Genomic DNA, 15,092 nt, shown 5'->3' on the forward strand with positions numbered 1-15,092 from the left:
GCCCCTCTCACTCGTTTAGAGTTGGGACTGGCTTTGAGCGCGAATCCGGCGCCGAGTTTCTTGCAGTAGTAATCAGCTCCGGAGATGATTAATCGAATAGGTTGGCGACGAATTTCAGTAACACGTCCTTCCGGTTTTACTAACAAGTGAGGGGCTAATCTAACGGGCTGGCGACGGATATCAGTAATACGTCCTTCCGGTTTTGCGAACAAGTGAGGGGCACATGATTGACCGCCGCGGCCCCTGCCAAATGATGTAACCACAATCTTATCGGCGATGTTAATCCCCCAGGGTCAACGCACCTGGAGAGAGGCATGTTACAAATAGCAGTAGCAGTAGTAGCAGCAGCAGCATCATCTCATGTGTTCTTTCACGAGAAACCTTCATAGCACATGATGCTGAACAATAATGGATTGTGAAAAGTAAATATCGTCATGATGGTATCTATAACAACGCGTTCTAAACCCTGTAACCAGACCATCCGCTCAGCGCCCTCTGTGGGCGTTGGCCGCAGTGTTCCCTTACAACAGACGCTCGTTCATGAAGCGCCGCACCCCCAGAACTAAATGAATAGTAAAGTACGTTTCGTAGGCGATTGGCCGCACAAAGAAGAGCAAAAAAGGACAAAAAAAAGTTTTCGAGAAAAAGGTCAGTTAAAGATCGCGCCCATCGTTACCGACCACCATAATCACTGGCATAACCAACTTCGCCAAAGTTTTGGCCCATGCCCCCCTCGCCGAACCCTGTACCGGGTCCGCTAACATAACCGCCTTCGTCGCCTTCGTAGTCACTAGCATCGAAAGACGACCGACCCGATATATCATCTTCGAGACCACTGCTAGCGTCCTGCGCTGACCAATTCATCTGAGCCAGCGCCGGGTATTGAGCAAGCAGGGCAGCTGGCAGCATGTACTGTCCGCTGGCGTCCATGGGGTAGCCTGGTTCCATGCCCATGGCGCCCTGGGCCGCCATGTTTTGCATGTTTTGCTGTTGCATCCGCTGCTCCTGCCAGGCACGTTGTCTGTCGAGCATTTCTTCGTCCAGCAGGGGTTTGATGCAGATTCGCCCCGCCTCCGACCGGAAGTGTCGACCAAGCGCATCGGCACGCGCGAACCTCCGACCGCAACCCCATTGGCCGCCCGCTTTGAGATCTCCCTTGCAGACAAACTTCTTCTCGCCAGAGTGCAGACCCTCGTGTCTCTTCCGGTCGTGTTGGCGAGCAAACGCTTTTCCGCAAACTGTGCAGACAAAGGGACGCTCGTCTGTGTGGGTTCGCAAATGGGATCGCAGGTTGTAAGCTCTGGTAAAGCGTTTCGGACACAGAGTGCACTGGAAGGTAGCCGGGTGCTTCTGTACACGTTTCGCATTGCCGTTGTCCTGAGAGTTCTGATACTCGGGGTCCGCCAGCCTAAGCGCAATCACGTTATTCGGCACGGCCGACGTTGACTGCCGCCTGCGGTTGGGGCTTGTGGCTCCTCGGTCGAGCGGAGAGAGGGATCGGGACGAGTCGCGACCAGACAGGTCAGACCCTAAATGAGGCGACAAGCTGCCCATCGAGCTTTGGCGCGCCATGCCTCCAGCGGAAGTGTTGAAAGGGTCCGTAACTGCGCGCGGTCGGGATCGGGGACGGCCTGTCATATTTTGTCAGTTCCATCACTCATACCAAGAACTGCGTGTTGCTCACCTCGCTCTGGAGGAGTCAAAGAATCCTGATCCATCTGGTTCTTGGGAGGCTCAAAGTTGTTCTGCCTCGCAGTAGGCGCAAACTCGATGTTGATGGCTGGTGCCACCTGGGGCATCTCCGGTTGCTGCAGCGTCGGGAACGCCTCCTGCCCGGTGTAGCCATTACCGCCGACAAAGCCTGCATTTTGGTTCCCTAGGCCAAAGTTCTGCGGCTGGTTCAGCTCGGGCATCGACTGGGGAAGAATGCGCGGGGAGATGGCTGGACTATGCGACGGGCTTCGAGCTTGCAGGTTGGGACTGCTGAGAGCGGGGTCCGAGATGGTAAAGTTGTCGAAGCCAATCTGCTGGTAAAGGCCGGCGTCCGAAGGCCGCTGCATCGGCGAATGACGCTGGTCGATGCCATCGAAGCTGTCGGCACTCACGAGGTTCGGGGAAGGGGCAGCCGACGAAACGTCCGAGTACTCGGAAGGAGATCTCCTATGGCCCTGGAACTGGGGCTGGCTCCATTCGTTCAGCTGATTCGGCAGGAGAGCGGCTTCGGGGCCAAGTGAGGCATGCCTGGAGTGACCCGACGGCGGCGAGGAGAACTGGTGCTGGTTGAAGGCGGGAGACTGGCGCGCGGAGGGCGTCTGGTGGGGATCCGGGTTGAGGAGGTGCGGAGGAGTGGGTGAGTGGTGACTCTGAGGCATGGCCATATTGTTCATGTCAGAGCCGAGGCTCTGTTCGAAGACGCCGGTATTGAACTGGTTATCACCCTGGCCTGCGCTGGGGAACAAGGCGAAGTCGCCCGAGGGGAAGTTGGGATCAAGGAAGTTGGCCTGGCCCTGGTTCGTGAAGGCGGCACCGGGTTGGTTGTAAGATTGCTGTCCGGGCTGCTGGCCGTTGAGGAAGTTGTTATTGTTATTGAAGCTAGAGAAGTCGGCGGAGGCGGCCCCGTTGAAGGCTTGAGTAGCAGACTGATCCAAGCCGAGACCGAGACCAATTGAAGCTGCTTCGGTGTTGGGCTGGAACGGGTTCGGAGACGGAGAATGCGACGGGTGTCTTATATGAGGCTGTTGATGCCCCGCAGACGGGGAACGACCGCGTAGGCCCTGTTGATCCATGATGTAAATGGGTGCCGGTACTCGGGAAGGAGGGTTGTCGTGTGCGTGGGTGTATGTGTGTGGTGTAGTGTTGTGTTGCGTTGCTGTCTTTAGAATCGGGGCGAGGCAGTTCACAAGTCAGCCTTTCAGGCACCGCACCGCCCTGGGGCTGTGCTGACGCGCGAGCTGACCGCACCCAACTGGAGTCGGCGGCGGCGGGGGGTCGTCGTGTGCGACGAGCTGTTATTCGCTGTCGCGAATAGGTCCACGCAAGTGTAATCGGGTTCAGATGAAAGCGACTGACTGAGTAAGAGCGACGACGGGCAATGGCGCCGGAACCGAGATAGAACTACTTGGGAGGTGATTGTTGGCAGGCAGCTTTTTGGGGCGTTTGGGGAGAAGGAGAGAATGCGGCAGAGCGAGACGAGTGGTAATATGCTACAGTGTGCGGAAGGAGGAGTTGAGATGGGGAAGCGAGGACTTGGTCGGCGGGTAGAGAGAACACTGGAGGGGCGTGGACCGGACAGACAGACCCGACACCAGGATGTGGAATTGGGGTCTGTGACTCTGTGGTCGGGTCGTAGTTGGGGGTAGGGGGGGGGGTGAGGGTGGAGGGGAATGGGAGGGAAGGAAGGAGGAAGAGGGAGTGGAAGAAAGGTGGACGACGGTCGCTGTGGTTGGTCAAGGATGATCCACTTGGGCTGCCCAATCTGGGTGGTTCCCACAAGGCTGTGCACGTTTGAGGATGGAGCTGTCGACCGGCGTCTTTGGGTTGATACTGTCAGGTAGCCGGGTACCTGAGTATGTGCCTCATATGCGTGTCCAAAGGAGGTACTCCGTACTTGGATTCCCACGGTCGGGTCAGGTCGAGGTACCTCTGCAACGGCGCGCTCCGACTCCAATTGGAATGCGCTTTGCTGGGCTGGGTCCCGTCTGCTTTGCTCTGTTCTGCGCTGTGGTTGGAGCCGTCCCTGTCCCATGCGCTTGTGGGTGAGAGAGAGTGTGTGTGTACCGTCAAGCGCCGACTGCAGTGCAGCCACCTAGCTCTCTGGCTCTCTGTCTATCTCTCTGTTCGTTACTTTCCGGATCAGAACACAGCTGGTCCCGTTTTGTTGGTTCCAAGGTTTAAAGTGTACCGGCCGCGTGTGCGGATACGTGGAGCAAGATGCGACGGGATGTGATGCTGCGAAGATGCGAGTCGACAAGTGGAATCCAAAAATATATTCACTTTGCGCGCAGGGATCTGTACACAGCAGCCAGCTGCACACGATTCGTTTGTCGTACGGATAACTCGTAACTGCTCGGGGCTCTCACTCTCACTCTCTCAGTCAGCTTGCCACCTGGGCCTTGTTTTTGACGTGGATTGAGCAATGATGACGGACGTCGCTCGGGTCCCAGGGCTCAGGAGGTTTCAAGCGGAAGATGGAATGTAGCCCGGCGCTAGTATCGCTGGCCAGCCTTCGGACAAAGTGTAACGGGCGACGGCTGTCAAGTGCTGGAAAGCCGGTGAGGCGAGATGTCTGCGACGAGGCGTGATGCCAATCCTCAAATGCGAAAAGCAGATGGCGGTTTCGATGCGCAGATAATCTCTCGAGTGGCCGGAGGGCGCCAACAATCCAGCCGTGCCAGTAGTTCGCAAACACTGTACGCAAGGAAGAGCCCTGGTCGTAGTGGACGTTCGCTGGAGAAAGCTTGATGACTCGGGACAGTGCAAGAGTGTGGCAATAGTGAAGAAGTGCGCCGGGGGCCGGGGAGAGACTTGCACCTAGCTCCAGCTCGACGATGTTGGCACCGAGGACGCGAGCATGTGGGCTAATAAAATGAGTGTCTACCTAGGCGGCAAAAGCTGAGAGGAACCCTCGAACCAGACTCGACAAAAAACCTTGCTGCGCTGGCGCATAACGTCCAGGGTCAAAGAAACGAACGGGAAACGGCTACCTACTCTACCGTTCCTCATGGAGGGGTAAAAAGGGGGTTTGTTTCGAACAGGAACAGGAACATCTGAGATAAGGTAATACACGATGCTGAGGAGCATGAGAATTGTGGTGCGCAGAGTAAGAGAGTCACGGGGCGGATGTTTGCTTTCCAGGTATTCTGACCGGAAGGGCCGTCCAAATCCCAGCATCTCACCAAGACCCATCCCATCCCATCTTATTCATGTAGGTGTCTGGCATCTTGCAACACCTGCAACTGGTTCGATGTATACTTGTCCATCTGGTACGTGCAGTTGTTCATACGTAAGACCGATGGGAACTTTGGACGCCAAGAGACACTTCGACCAAGACACAGAGGGAAAGAAAGAAAGAAAAAAGATGATTCCCTAGACGGCGCTGCGCGGTCCCGTCGTCGAAAATGAGTTGACGGGGCCGTCATCCGCTTCCCTGTTCCAGCTGTTCCAGAGCATCTTAGTGGACTGTTTCTGCTCAGGCAGGCAGGAGGAGTTTTCGGCATCAGGATTGGCCGGGAGTGCCTTCCCAGGGGCCATGTTCCAACGCGCCCGTGGATGCCAGTTCCAGGTTTGGAACTGCAATTGTGAGGTTGGGCGTTCTTGCTGCTCGAATCTGCCTCGAGGTGGGTTTCTCGTTCTGGTCCGTGCCATCCAGTGCGCCTGCTGCTCGACGCGACGACCCGGTAATTTGAAATTACACTGTCCCTCGCTTGGCCTTGGCCTTGGCATTCCGTCTCCCTTCTACGCCGTGACACGCGTGAATCACTTACACACACCTCAATGCCAATACAGATGGTACGTTGGCTCTCTGCACTGTGAGGTTTGGCTTTTGGCTGTAAGCTTTGTCTCTGCCTCTGCTCGGTCTGGTCTTCTTCATCTCTCGTGTTGTGCCATGTACTCACTGACACCCCGGCGGCAGCAAGATTCCGGCGGCCAGTCACCGCGTTACCCATGCGCGCCGTCGCTGTCGTCGTCGTCGTTATTCTCGCCCCCAGTCTAGTCAGATGCCGGCCTGTCAGATAATGATTGACAGGCCCCGTCCACCCACTTTCCACTTTCAATATCCAGCTCATTAGGCTACCTACCTGATACATGATGGAACTCTACCAAATGCATACGCCAGCGGTCCATCTCTAATCAGCACCGGCGTCGTTCTTCAAGAGCAAACCGCGCATGCCCAACTCTGTTGTCCCCCCCCCATGCATTGTCATCGGATGGGAGAGCCCAGATGGAGCATCGACGAGGATGGGCGTCATACATGAGATGAGAGTGGACGGCCAAACGAGCATCTCATCAAACGCCTGCACCACTCAGACCGGCCAACGGCTCTCGCTGGAGCCCTGACCATGGGGCCTTGGGACCAAAGGCAGCGAGAGACTCTGGCCAAGGAAATTTGTTGCACAGGACCGCCTTCTCTCGAAAAGGCAATGTGCCCTCGCAGGATGCTGACGCTCATCACGACTACCTTAGTCCCTTGGCCAACCCACCTATTCGTCGGTGAGCGAAGCATCGAATGGCCCCAAACCAACCAACCAACCAGCCCTGCCGACTTCTCTGCAACCCTGTGCAAGCTCGGCACATGCATTCCTCCCAGAGGCACAGATCGCAGGGCCCCAAGTCAAGAGTCCAGACTCCAAACGAAAACCTCTGGCTGCTACAACGTGACCCGACGTTGACGGAGCTGTCATCCCCGCACCCAAGCATAGTTTTGTTGTATCCAGCTTGTAGTTTATCAAGCCCCGGAACCCGCCGTCGGTGTCGCCTCATTGGACTGAGTGAGAGCACGGCATAACCAGTCTCACCCTCCAGCTCTTCGGTGCAAGACACGAGATATATCACCAGTAGCAACAGATTCGAGATAAGATTGACCCTCCCAATGCTGGCCTGCGTCAGACATCATCAGTCAGGGCAACAAACGGGATAAATCCCGATTGCTCAATCAACTCTGCGAACCCCTCATCAGAACCCAGACCATCCGCCGCCCCAAAGTTGGACGAGTCTTCTGCAAAGACGCGCAATTTGTTTCCAAACAGGGTCCCCCGTCGCAATATGACCGTCACCGCCGGCAGCCCTGCCGCTGATGTGAACAATGAAGTGTCTCTGCCCGAAAGCTCCCCAAAGTGCTGCGGCCCACGACTCTCCCTGACAAACGGGCCAATAACCACCCCGCTACACATCTAGCGCCGCTGTAGGACGCGGAATGGCGCGACACAGCCACTCCGGCTTCGTGGCTCCCAAAGCCAGGCCTGCTCCAATATGACATCAAGCACATCGTTGTTTGCAAATCCACCGCGCGGCAGGAAGAAGCTTATTCGACAGAAGGCCCATTTCACGGCGATTGAAGCCCGCGATGCTCGAAGTCTAACCTTCCAGGACCCTTTGATCTCCACACCGTCGAGGCCGGGACCCATGTCGGGGCGGGCCTCAAGCCAGTTTCCCCCGCCTACTCAAATCCATTTTTAGAGAACCTTCGGAAATACGAACCGGACCGTACACTTGGGACTGGCGTGTGTCCAAGACGTCAAGCTGGGCGACGTGTCGCAGGCGTGTTCCTTCGCCGGAAATGCGATCGACAACGTTCCGGCGTTCCATTTGTGCTTTTCGACGGCGGCCCAGCTGCCATCGACCCCGACATCACGCCATTCTAGACCGACACCAGGCAGCCGTCCGCCGATTTGCATCGGCCTTCATCTGAGGCTGCCCCCGTTCGGCCCACGGGCGAAGCAGCATCGACGTGCAAGATCGTGCCCTAGGTGGCTGTGCTCGTCGATCATCCTGGAGAAGAGGTGAACCACCAAGACGAGTGAACCATCTGTTTTTCATGTCGTCACCCCGGCGTTTGCCAGGGGAAGCGGGCACCCTTCATTCTGCGCTGTTCGGATCATCTCACCTATCGCTAAACCTTGCCCGCTGTTGAGACTTGGTATGTGATTACTGTTTTTTGGCCGGCTCTTCCAGGAGAATGTTGAAAATTCCGGACGCGCCACAGCGTGGCCAAACGTGATATCCGAAGCTGGAAGGCCGGGGTGCCCACCCTGAAAGACTTGCAATCTCGCCGTGCCCGTCAACAGAGCTAATTTTGGAAGTTCAACAATTCCATCGAATTTCAATGACCGATGTCTTTCCCAGTATTGTACAATGAGTGGGGGCTGCTCGTCTCCCAACAAACAACGCCTCTACGCCAGTCGGTCCCTTCCTAGTGGTATCTTCGGTCTCCTTTTTTCAATTTGTCTACAACTCTCGGCAGAACGCAAGGAAAACTTGGTCTTCGTCAAAATCTTCTGCAGCGGTCTCCTCGACCAGCGTCTTCTAGATGACCTCCTCGCGCTCGAACCCCTGGGCTCTCAGCGCAGCGTTCGGCTTCTCGCCGTCTTTGTACTCGCTGACAAAGGGGTTGGGGTCTTCCTTTTGGTTGAGGTTGCCCAAGGTGTGATTGACGCCTCGGTGAACGGCCTCTGCGGTGTGGTGTCAGCATGCTATTGCTTGGGGATTCTCGGAAGCTACTAACCGTCGGCTCTGATGTACAAAATCAGGTCCTTCATCGTCCTGTGTCCCTCCGGGATCTTCCAATACTGAACCGCAATGTCAGGAATGACAAAGTTGGGATCAGACCACTTGGGCAGGAGGCCCTGGTCGATCTCATAGAGGCAGCGCGTGTAAGTGTGCACGGCCTCCTCCTCGAGGTACCCGACGAAGCGGTGGGTGATCTTGGGAGCGATCAGGTACGACAGGAACATGCCGTTGAAGAAGACGCCCTGGGCGCCGAGGATCATGATCTTCATGAACCAGCCCGGCTCCGACATCTTCATGAAGGTCAGAAGGTGCATGCGCTCGTTGAAGCTCTCCTCGAGCAGCGTCTCGATCCAGCCGTTGTCGCGCTTCATGCGGCGCAGGCTACCGAGGTGCCGCAGCATGCCGGCTACCATGCCCGGGACTGACAGCAATTAGCGTCTGACGGCGGTGGACGGGGGGCCGATCTTGAGACTTACCTCCAGCAATGCTCTCGAGGAAGATGAACCGCACCAGCCACTGCGCTTCGGTCAGGGGCTGGTCAGCAACTAGCGACGTTGTCGGGTTCTTCTTGTCGACCTGCTGATCCTTGCCCAGCCCCGTCGCCCGATCCATGCACCACCGCGCTAGACGGACAAACTTCCAGGCCGTCCACTCGCCGACGGTGCGCGGCTCGCGGTGGTCAGGCACGATATCGTGCATCTGCTGCTCGGTATAGCCCGGGTGCGGCCATGCCGGGGCTGTCCTGCGGATTTGCTCCGTCTCCTTGGCGGGAAGAAGTCCTTGAGCCGTGTGGCCGATGTTGTCGAGAAGGACCGGCTGCCGTTGCTGCTGGGCTGGAGGGAGGCGACCGCCGAGATGCGGAGGCCGGCGGCCGGGTGGTAGTAGCCCACGAAGGAGGATGCGCCGATGTTGTGGAGCACCGCTGCCCGGGCTAGTTGGGCGGCTTGCTTCGGTGCACAGAGTTTAGTGGATGCTCGTGATGAAAGCATGGGTGAAGCGTGTTGACGATCTTCAGTCAGACGACTAAGAAGTATGAGTGGTATGTGTCAATGTTTGATAGATGGTGTTGATGCTTTTGGTGACGAGTGGAACGACTGCTGTACGGCCTGAGGAAGGCTCACGGCCCAGGGTCTTATATACCATCATGATCCAATGTATAGTACGGATGGCGGTGGGGATGCCGTAGGTAGGAAGCATGTCAGATGGGAGTACATTATACAACACACCAGGGCATGGTCAGGGGAACATGGCGCCGTCCTGTGAGAGAGAGATGACGGTTTCGGCGAGGACGGATTACACGCAGCGCCGGTACAGGGAAGGGCAGGAATGAGAGGAGACACCACGAAGATGGACCGGGTAACCGTGAGCAGGAACCTCTGTGTGAGCCTCAGGGAGCGGGTAAAGGGAGTCCCAAGCGTCCGGGAAACTCGCCGAGAGTACGCCGCCGGGAGAGAAAAAAACTCATTAGGCTTATCCTCTGTGGATAGACGAGGAGTTCTGACGTTCGCCATGCCAATGTTGGAGACGCCGTCTTGGTGGAGGGGGCGCAAGATGCCAGATGCCAAAGCCCGCGCTCCATAGGGCGGCAGCGGGTCTGGTCAGCTGGACCAGCTGCGCGGCGCTGATGTCGGGTCCTCTCGGGATGGAAGGGGCCAGCTGCCACCACAAGGGTCGTGGGCGTCTGTCAATGCTGCGAGAGGGAGTTCCGCGCCTTTTTCGTGCGGCTGCGATTGGCCGGGGTACTCTTTACCTTTTGTTTTCGAGATCCCTTATTCGATTCGAGTCGCCGATTGTTTTTCTGAGGCTGGAGATGGACGGGAATAGGCCGTGGCATTGCTAAGCATGTTTTCGCATTCGTTTTCGAGGGTCTGATACGACGGGTTGTATGGCTTGTCCTGTGTCTTGGACAAGAGTGCCTGAGAAGAGCATCTGAGGACAGAACTCGGCGTCCCTATCAATGTGAACGCCCCTTGGTCCATCACGCGAACACTTCCCACAAGAAGAAGAAAACGCTTCTCGACGGCTCGACGCCGTTGGGTTATGCACCAGAAACCCGTCAGAACCCTGCTTGTTCGAGAATTTTCATACGGCGATTGTCGATACGCACCAAGCTCCACCCAACAAGCGCTGGAGCCTGAGGAGCCCGGCCCCCAAACCTCAAACTTTCAAATCCCGTGTTGGCGAGAAACATGACGATGCTCCGGGGACCGATCGGGCACGCATTCCGCCGCCCCGGCTCCGCCCTCCCGCCAGCCTACCCTGGAGATCCAAGGGGAACAGGCAGGATCGTCTGGTGGCCGCTCCCCGATTAGGCGTCTCCCTCTCATCGAGCTCGAAAACAGTTATCCGGGACAGATATCCCCCACCCGCTCGTTCTTCATATTGAATGCGTGATGATGTTTGATAAGAGTTGGGATCCATTGACTCATTAGCGTGTTGCGGAGCCGTAGTACACTCTTTGCTCAAACGCCTGCGTGTTTTGTCAATGTGCCGTCGTCGCGTCCCTACGGGCTCCCAAGACTGGCCCAGACACGTTCCGCCGGGGAGGGGTGGCGGCATGGATGCCAGGTCACGTTCCCGCGAGGTTGAGGTTGTTTTGAGGCAGTGAGTGGAGGCCCCATCGGGAGAAGGCGGCTCTGCAGGCGCGGAACGACCCCCGACGCGCCGGGTCATGATCCTTTGATTCCCTCGCTAGGCTACGGGATGGCTGTATTTCGAGATACCTGAGGTTGGCCTTGAAAATTTGGTCGGGCACAGATCGAGAGATGCCTCACCAGGCTTGGCTTGAGTGGTGGCGTCTAGGGCCCGGCTGCAAAATTTTCACCTTAGCTTGCCATCATTCAAAACCGGACATCAAGATGAGCATCGTCCACCAAGTCAATATTGGTATAGGATATGTCGAGCCGAAACAACAACCGCGGCCAGGCCCGTCGAGAGATCAGCAACACTTCTCCAGCCTCGCCAAGAGGGAGTTTGACCTTCTTCACCACGATCCAACCAGGGACCGCAAGCAATGAAAGCAAAAAAAGGGAAATCTTCATCAGAGATCTTGGGTGTTCAAAAATTCCCTGGCCAGCCGAAGCCAACCAGGAGTGGTCATAGTTATAGTTTTCAACTAGCAAAAACACGATCTCGGACGAATCCTCACTGATACGCGTAATGCCCTTGCACTCGGATGAAGAAGAAAAGGAGAGAAAACAAGCAAAGGATTGGTGAGTGGACGGCATTATATAGGTATGTTGTGTGGGGCCCCAATCAGTCAAGGTAGGTACGTACCGGAGGTAGGTGCTTTCGTTGGAGGGGCCTGCTGGTGAATTTTTTTTTTCTGGCAGGCAACAAGGCGCGGGGTCGTGTAGGTGAGTCACTGCTTGGGAAAGTGCGGGATATGGAAGGCTCGACCGGCGCAAAGTGAAGCAAAATTGACTCTTGGTGAGGTCTTCGCCGGTTGCCTAAGAAGACTTGAGCTTTGGTTGGTCGGAAATGGCATTTGAGGCCAATGGGGCAAGCGAGGCCAGAAACTATGTTCCGTGGGAACACCTCCGGAAGTGAGGTATCGGCGATGCCACCCATGTGAATCCGATAATGGCGGGGTTGATTCCCGTCAACTCCCTTACTAGAGCCTGCACAAATTTCCGTTACTGCATCTTTCCACTTGCTCATATGGTGCGGTTGGGACTTTTGGAGCTTAGGGAAAGCTGGTGCTCCTTCGCCAGTTTTTTATCAGTTTCCTTTATCGTCGTTGTTTCTGCTCCCCTACATGTTGGGGACGTACATACCTGCCTTGACATAGCGTTGAAGCAGCTCCGTTATATCATGGGTACTTACGCACCTTTGGGCGCATGGGCTGGCCTATTCGTTTAACCATAGTTAGGTGGCTTTGGATATCCCTTGTTGGCGAAGTCACTGCGCTCCCTGCTGCTCTGGATCTCGGTGGCCCGCTCAGCTCTTTGAGGCCAAAATGCCGCCCGCTCAACGAAATCTGGCATTTCGAGACTTGCAACTCAGGCGGCGGGGTTGACAGGCCGCTAGAGTTGGTACCTTTCGGTGATGTCATTGGGCGCTTACAGAATCTGCTACTATATAGTACTTACTACCGTGTGGGAAATACAACCAGTTCCCAAATCTGGCATATCGATCGGTCTCTCGCAAACAGTCATCCCTTGGTTGACGTCCAGTGGGGTAGACGACGGCGAGAGGCCATTACAACGAGAGATTTAGCGCTTCATGGTTGATCAGAGCGCATGGGATAGCACGAGGCAGTTGAGCAGACATTTAATTGCAGTATCCCTTCGGAACGGTACAGAGGCCTCGTGGAAATGTCTGGAATAAGTGGCCTGCAGGAGGTGCCTCATCACATGAGTGCAAGCGCCATAGCCGTGCCTTCGCGGGTGGATGTAAGTGGGCTGGACAGAGACATTCGGAGCTCCAGCGTCTGATCCCCCGCTGCTGGCCGCTGCCGCGTTCGGCCTGGCTGGGTTTTCCCTTCCTTGGGTTTCCCTTTCACTTCCTTCCTGCCCAACCACAGGGCCCCTTCCCTTCCACAATTTGTTTCCTACCGACTTCAGCCAGGCTGACGGGTTTCCTTTCTCCCTAAACTTTGACCGAAAAAAAGTTCTTTCCATAAACCAACTTCTGAGAAGACTATTGAGATCTTTGCGCAGTCGCCTTCGCCTACGCCAGTTTCTTTTATTCTCTTTCTGCCCCGCGCAACCACAATCTGACATCATGCCTCCCAAGAAGTGGGGTGAGTTCATCAATACCTGGGTTGTCCCGCACACACACACACGCACACAAATTATCGCGAGAGGCAAAATGTCGCGATGATCTGTCCAGTCTGGACAGCGTAACTGCTGCCTCTCGGCCCACCACATACGATATCGCTTGCTACCTCTCTGGAACAAGACTAATCACGATGCTCCCCTGTAGACGAAGAGGAGAGCGGCGACGAGAGCTCCGGCCCTGCCTCTCCCGTTGGCGGCGCCATCCCCATCCGCCGCAAGTTTGAGGACGAGGAGGATGAGGATGACGTATGTCGACGATGCCGTGCCTTTCTATCGTGTCCCGTGTCCACTAACATATTGTTCCCCAAAAGGTCCTGGACTCCTGGGATGCCGCCGAAGACTCCGAGGTCGAGCGCGAGAAGGCCAAGAAGGCCGAGGAGGCAAAGGCCAAGGCCCTCGAGGAGGCTAAGAAGAACAAGAAGTCCAAAGCTCAGCGCATCGCCGAGCTGAAGGAGGAGCGCGCCCGCCTCGAGGCCGAGGACTCTGGCGAGGAGGAGACCGAGGCCGAGAAGAGAGAGCGCCTCCGCCGCACCGAGAAGGAGTCGGACCTGAAGCACGCCGAGGACCTCTTCGGTGATATCGGCGTTCCCGCCGGCCGCAAGGCCAACGTCGCCGGTACCGCCGTCCAGATCGACCCCAACGACCCGACCAAGACGGCCAACATCGCCGACATGCCCCTCTTCAACCCCATCACCAAGACCCAGTTCGAGCACCTCCGCACCACGCTGACCCCCATCCTCGCCAACAACTCCCGCAAGGCTCACTATGGCCTCTTCCTCCAGGAGTTCACCAAGGCCCTGGCCAAGGACCTGCCCAGCGACCAGATCAAGAAGATTGCCAGCACTCTCACCGCCCTTGGCAACGAGAAGATGAAGGAGGAGAAGGCCGCCCAGGGCGGTAACAAGAAGAGCAAGGCGGCCAAGACCAAGGTCTCTGCCGTCGTCAGCCGTGCCCCCGTGGCCGACACCGAGACGTACGAGGATGACGGCTTCGGAGAGTAAGTTGATTGGCGGTTCGTTGCTGGTAAACAAAGCTAACCCCTCTCCAGCGACGACTTTATGTGAAGCAAAAGGCAGGGTTGCAATATTCCCCCACGCCCAGACTCCAGCCCCTTACACCCCCGCGACCCCAATCCGTGCCAACAGATCTGGCGCGGCTTCGTACCGAAGCGTGTGGCAGCGGCTTAGATCAAGTTCCGGCGCCGCTGTCGCGGAAACTAACCCCCGCTGCGCCATGCGCGGTAGGGGTTGCTTGGAAAGGAGGGCTCGCGGGCTGTTGGGAGCTGCTGAGACGTGTGGACCGGGTCAGATTGTTAGAGGGTGAAGAACTGGCGGCGATTAAAAGGCAGACGCTGGTTAAGAGGGACATCATTTAGTGTCTAGAGGGGTCCATGGGCTCTCTGTGCACCCATTTCTTGCATGATATCAGGGGCAAAAGGTCATTCACAAATGATGAGTAATTGGACTAGGGAGAGCAAAACACGATAGAGCCGAAACAATCCATGGGACACATCTGCAAAAGCGTCCTTTCCATATCTCTGTGCCATAGACTGGCCCTCCTCAGTGTTTCTATCTCGACCACAGTCGCAGTTCTGCGAACAACTGCCATGGTCTACTGGCATACTCGTAGCCTCGCGCCCTCACGTGCGTCTTGAAAGCAGGTCCAACGGCGACTCACCCCATCAACGAGCGCCGTCGAGTAAGAACGCAGCTCCCTCCTTCGTCGACGAAGACGAGTGACAAAGGTCCATGAAAAGATCCCGCCTAAGCCACATGCTCCCCGGCCGAACCATGCTTGGCATGCCAGTAGTCAACGCTTCCGTCATCTCCCCGGCGGATCACTGTTTCTGTCTGGAGCAAACGCTAGGCACACCAAGCTTCCGAGCCTCATATGCGGCTTCATGCACACACACGCAGCTTAGCTCCAGGGGGTCGCGTGGAGAGGGGGGAAGGGGTGGGGATGTTGTTGCGATAAGCATTGTTTCCCGCCTCGACCCTGGACGACGGACGCGGCGCGTTCATGCGTCATGCTCAGCGAGCAGACGTTTGTGTTTCCCCGTGTGGGAATGAGTCATACGTAGCCCGC

The 15,092-nt window shown here is 56.6% G+C and overlaps 3 protein-coding genes across 3 annotated transcripts; 1 reads left to right on the top strand and 2 right to left on the bottom strand.

Moving 5' to 3' along the window:
- Positions 1-672: 672 nt before the first annotated feature.
- ColSpa_00238 (C2H2 finger domain transcription factor crzA) lies at positions 673-2,786 on the bottom strand (the record flags this gene model as incomplete). The annotated part of the gene is made up of 2 exons (XM_049266450.1): positions 673-1,604; positions 1,685-2,786. The coding sequence occupies 2 exons, from the start codon at positions 2,784-2,786 to the stop codon at positions 673-675; spliced, it is 2,034 nt and encodes a 677-aa protein (XP_049122407.1).
- Positions 2,787-8,022: 5,236 nt separating this feature from the next.
- Positions 8,023-9,423, bottom strand: ColSpa_00239 (alternative oxidase, mitochondrial; the record flags this gene model as incomplete). The annotated part of the gene is made up of 4 exons (XM_049266451.1): positions 8,023-8,168; positions 8,222-8,647; positions 8,703-9,173; positions 9,348-9,423. 4 exons carry the CDS (start codon positions 9,421-9,423, stop codon positions 8,023-8,025), a joined length of 1,119 nt encoding a protein of 372 aa, XP_049122408.1.
- Positions 9,424-12,951: 3,528 nt separating this feature from the next.
- On the top strand, positions 12,952-14,071 carry ColSpa_00240 (eukaryotic translation initiation factor 3 subunit J; the record flags this gene model as incomplete). The annotated part of the gene is made up of 4 exons (XM_049266452.1): positions 12,952-12,970; positions 13,153-13,253; positions 13,319-14,004; positions 14,056-14,071. 4 exons carry the CDS (start codon positions 12,952-12,954, stop codon positions 14,069-14,071), a joined length of 822 nt encoding a protein of 273 aa, XP_049122409.1.
- Positions 14,072-15,092: the final 1,021 nt, after the last annotated feature.

This window comes from Colletotrichum spaethianum (genome assembly GCF_022836535.1).
Source record: "Colletotrichum spaethianum MAFF 239500 DNA, contig01, whole genome shotgun sequence".
Classification (NCBI taxonomy): Eukaryota; Fungi; Ascomycota; class Sordariomycetes; order Glomerellales; family Glomerellaceae; genus Colletotrichum; species Colletotrichum spaethianum.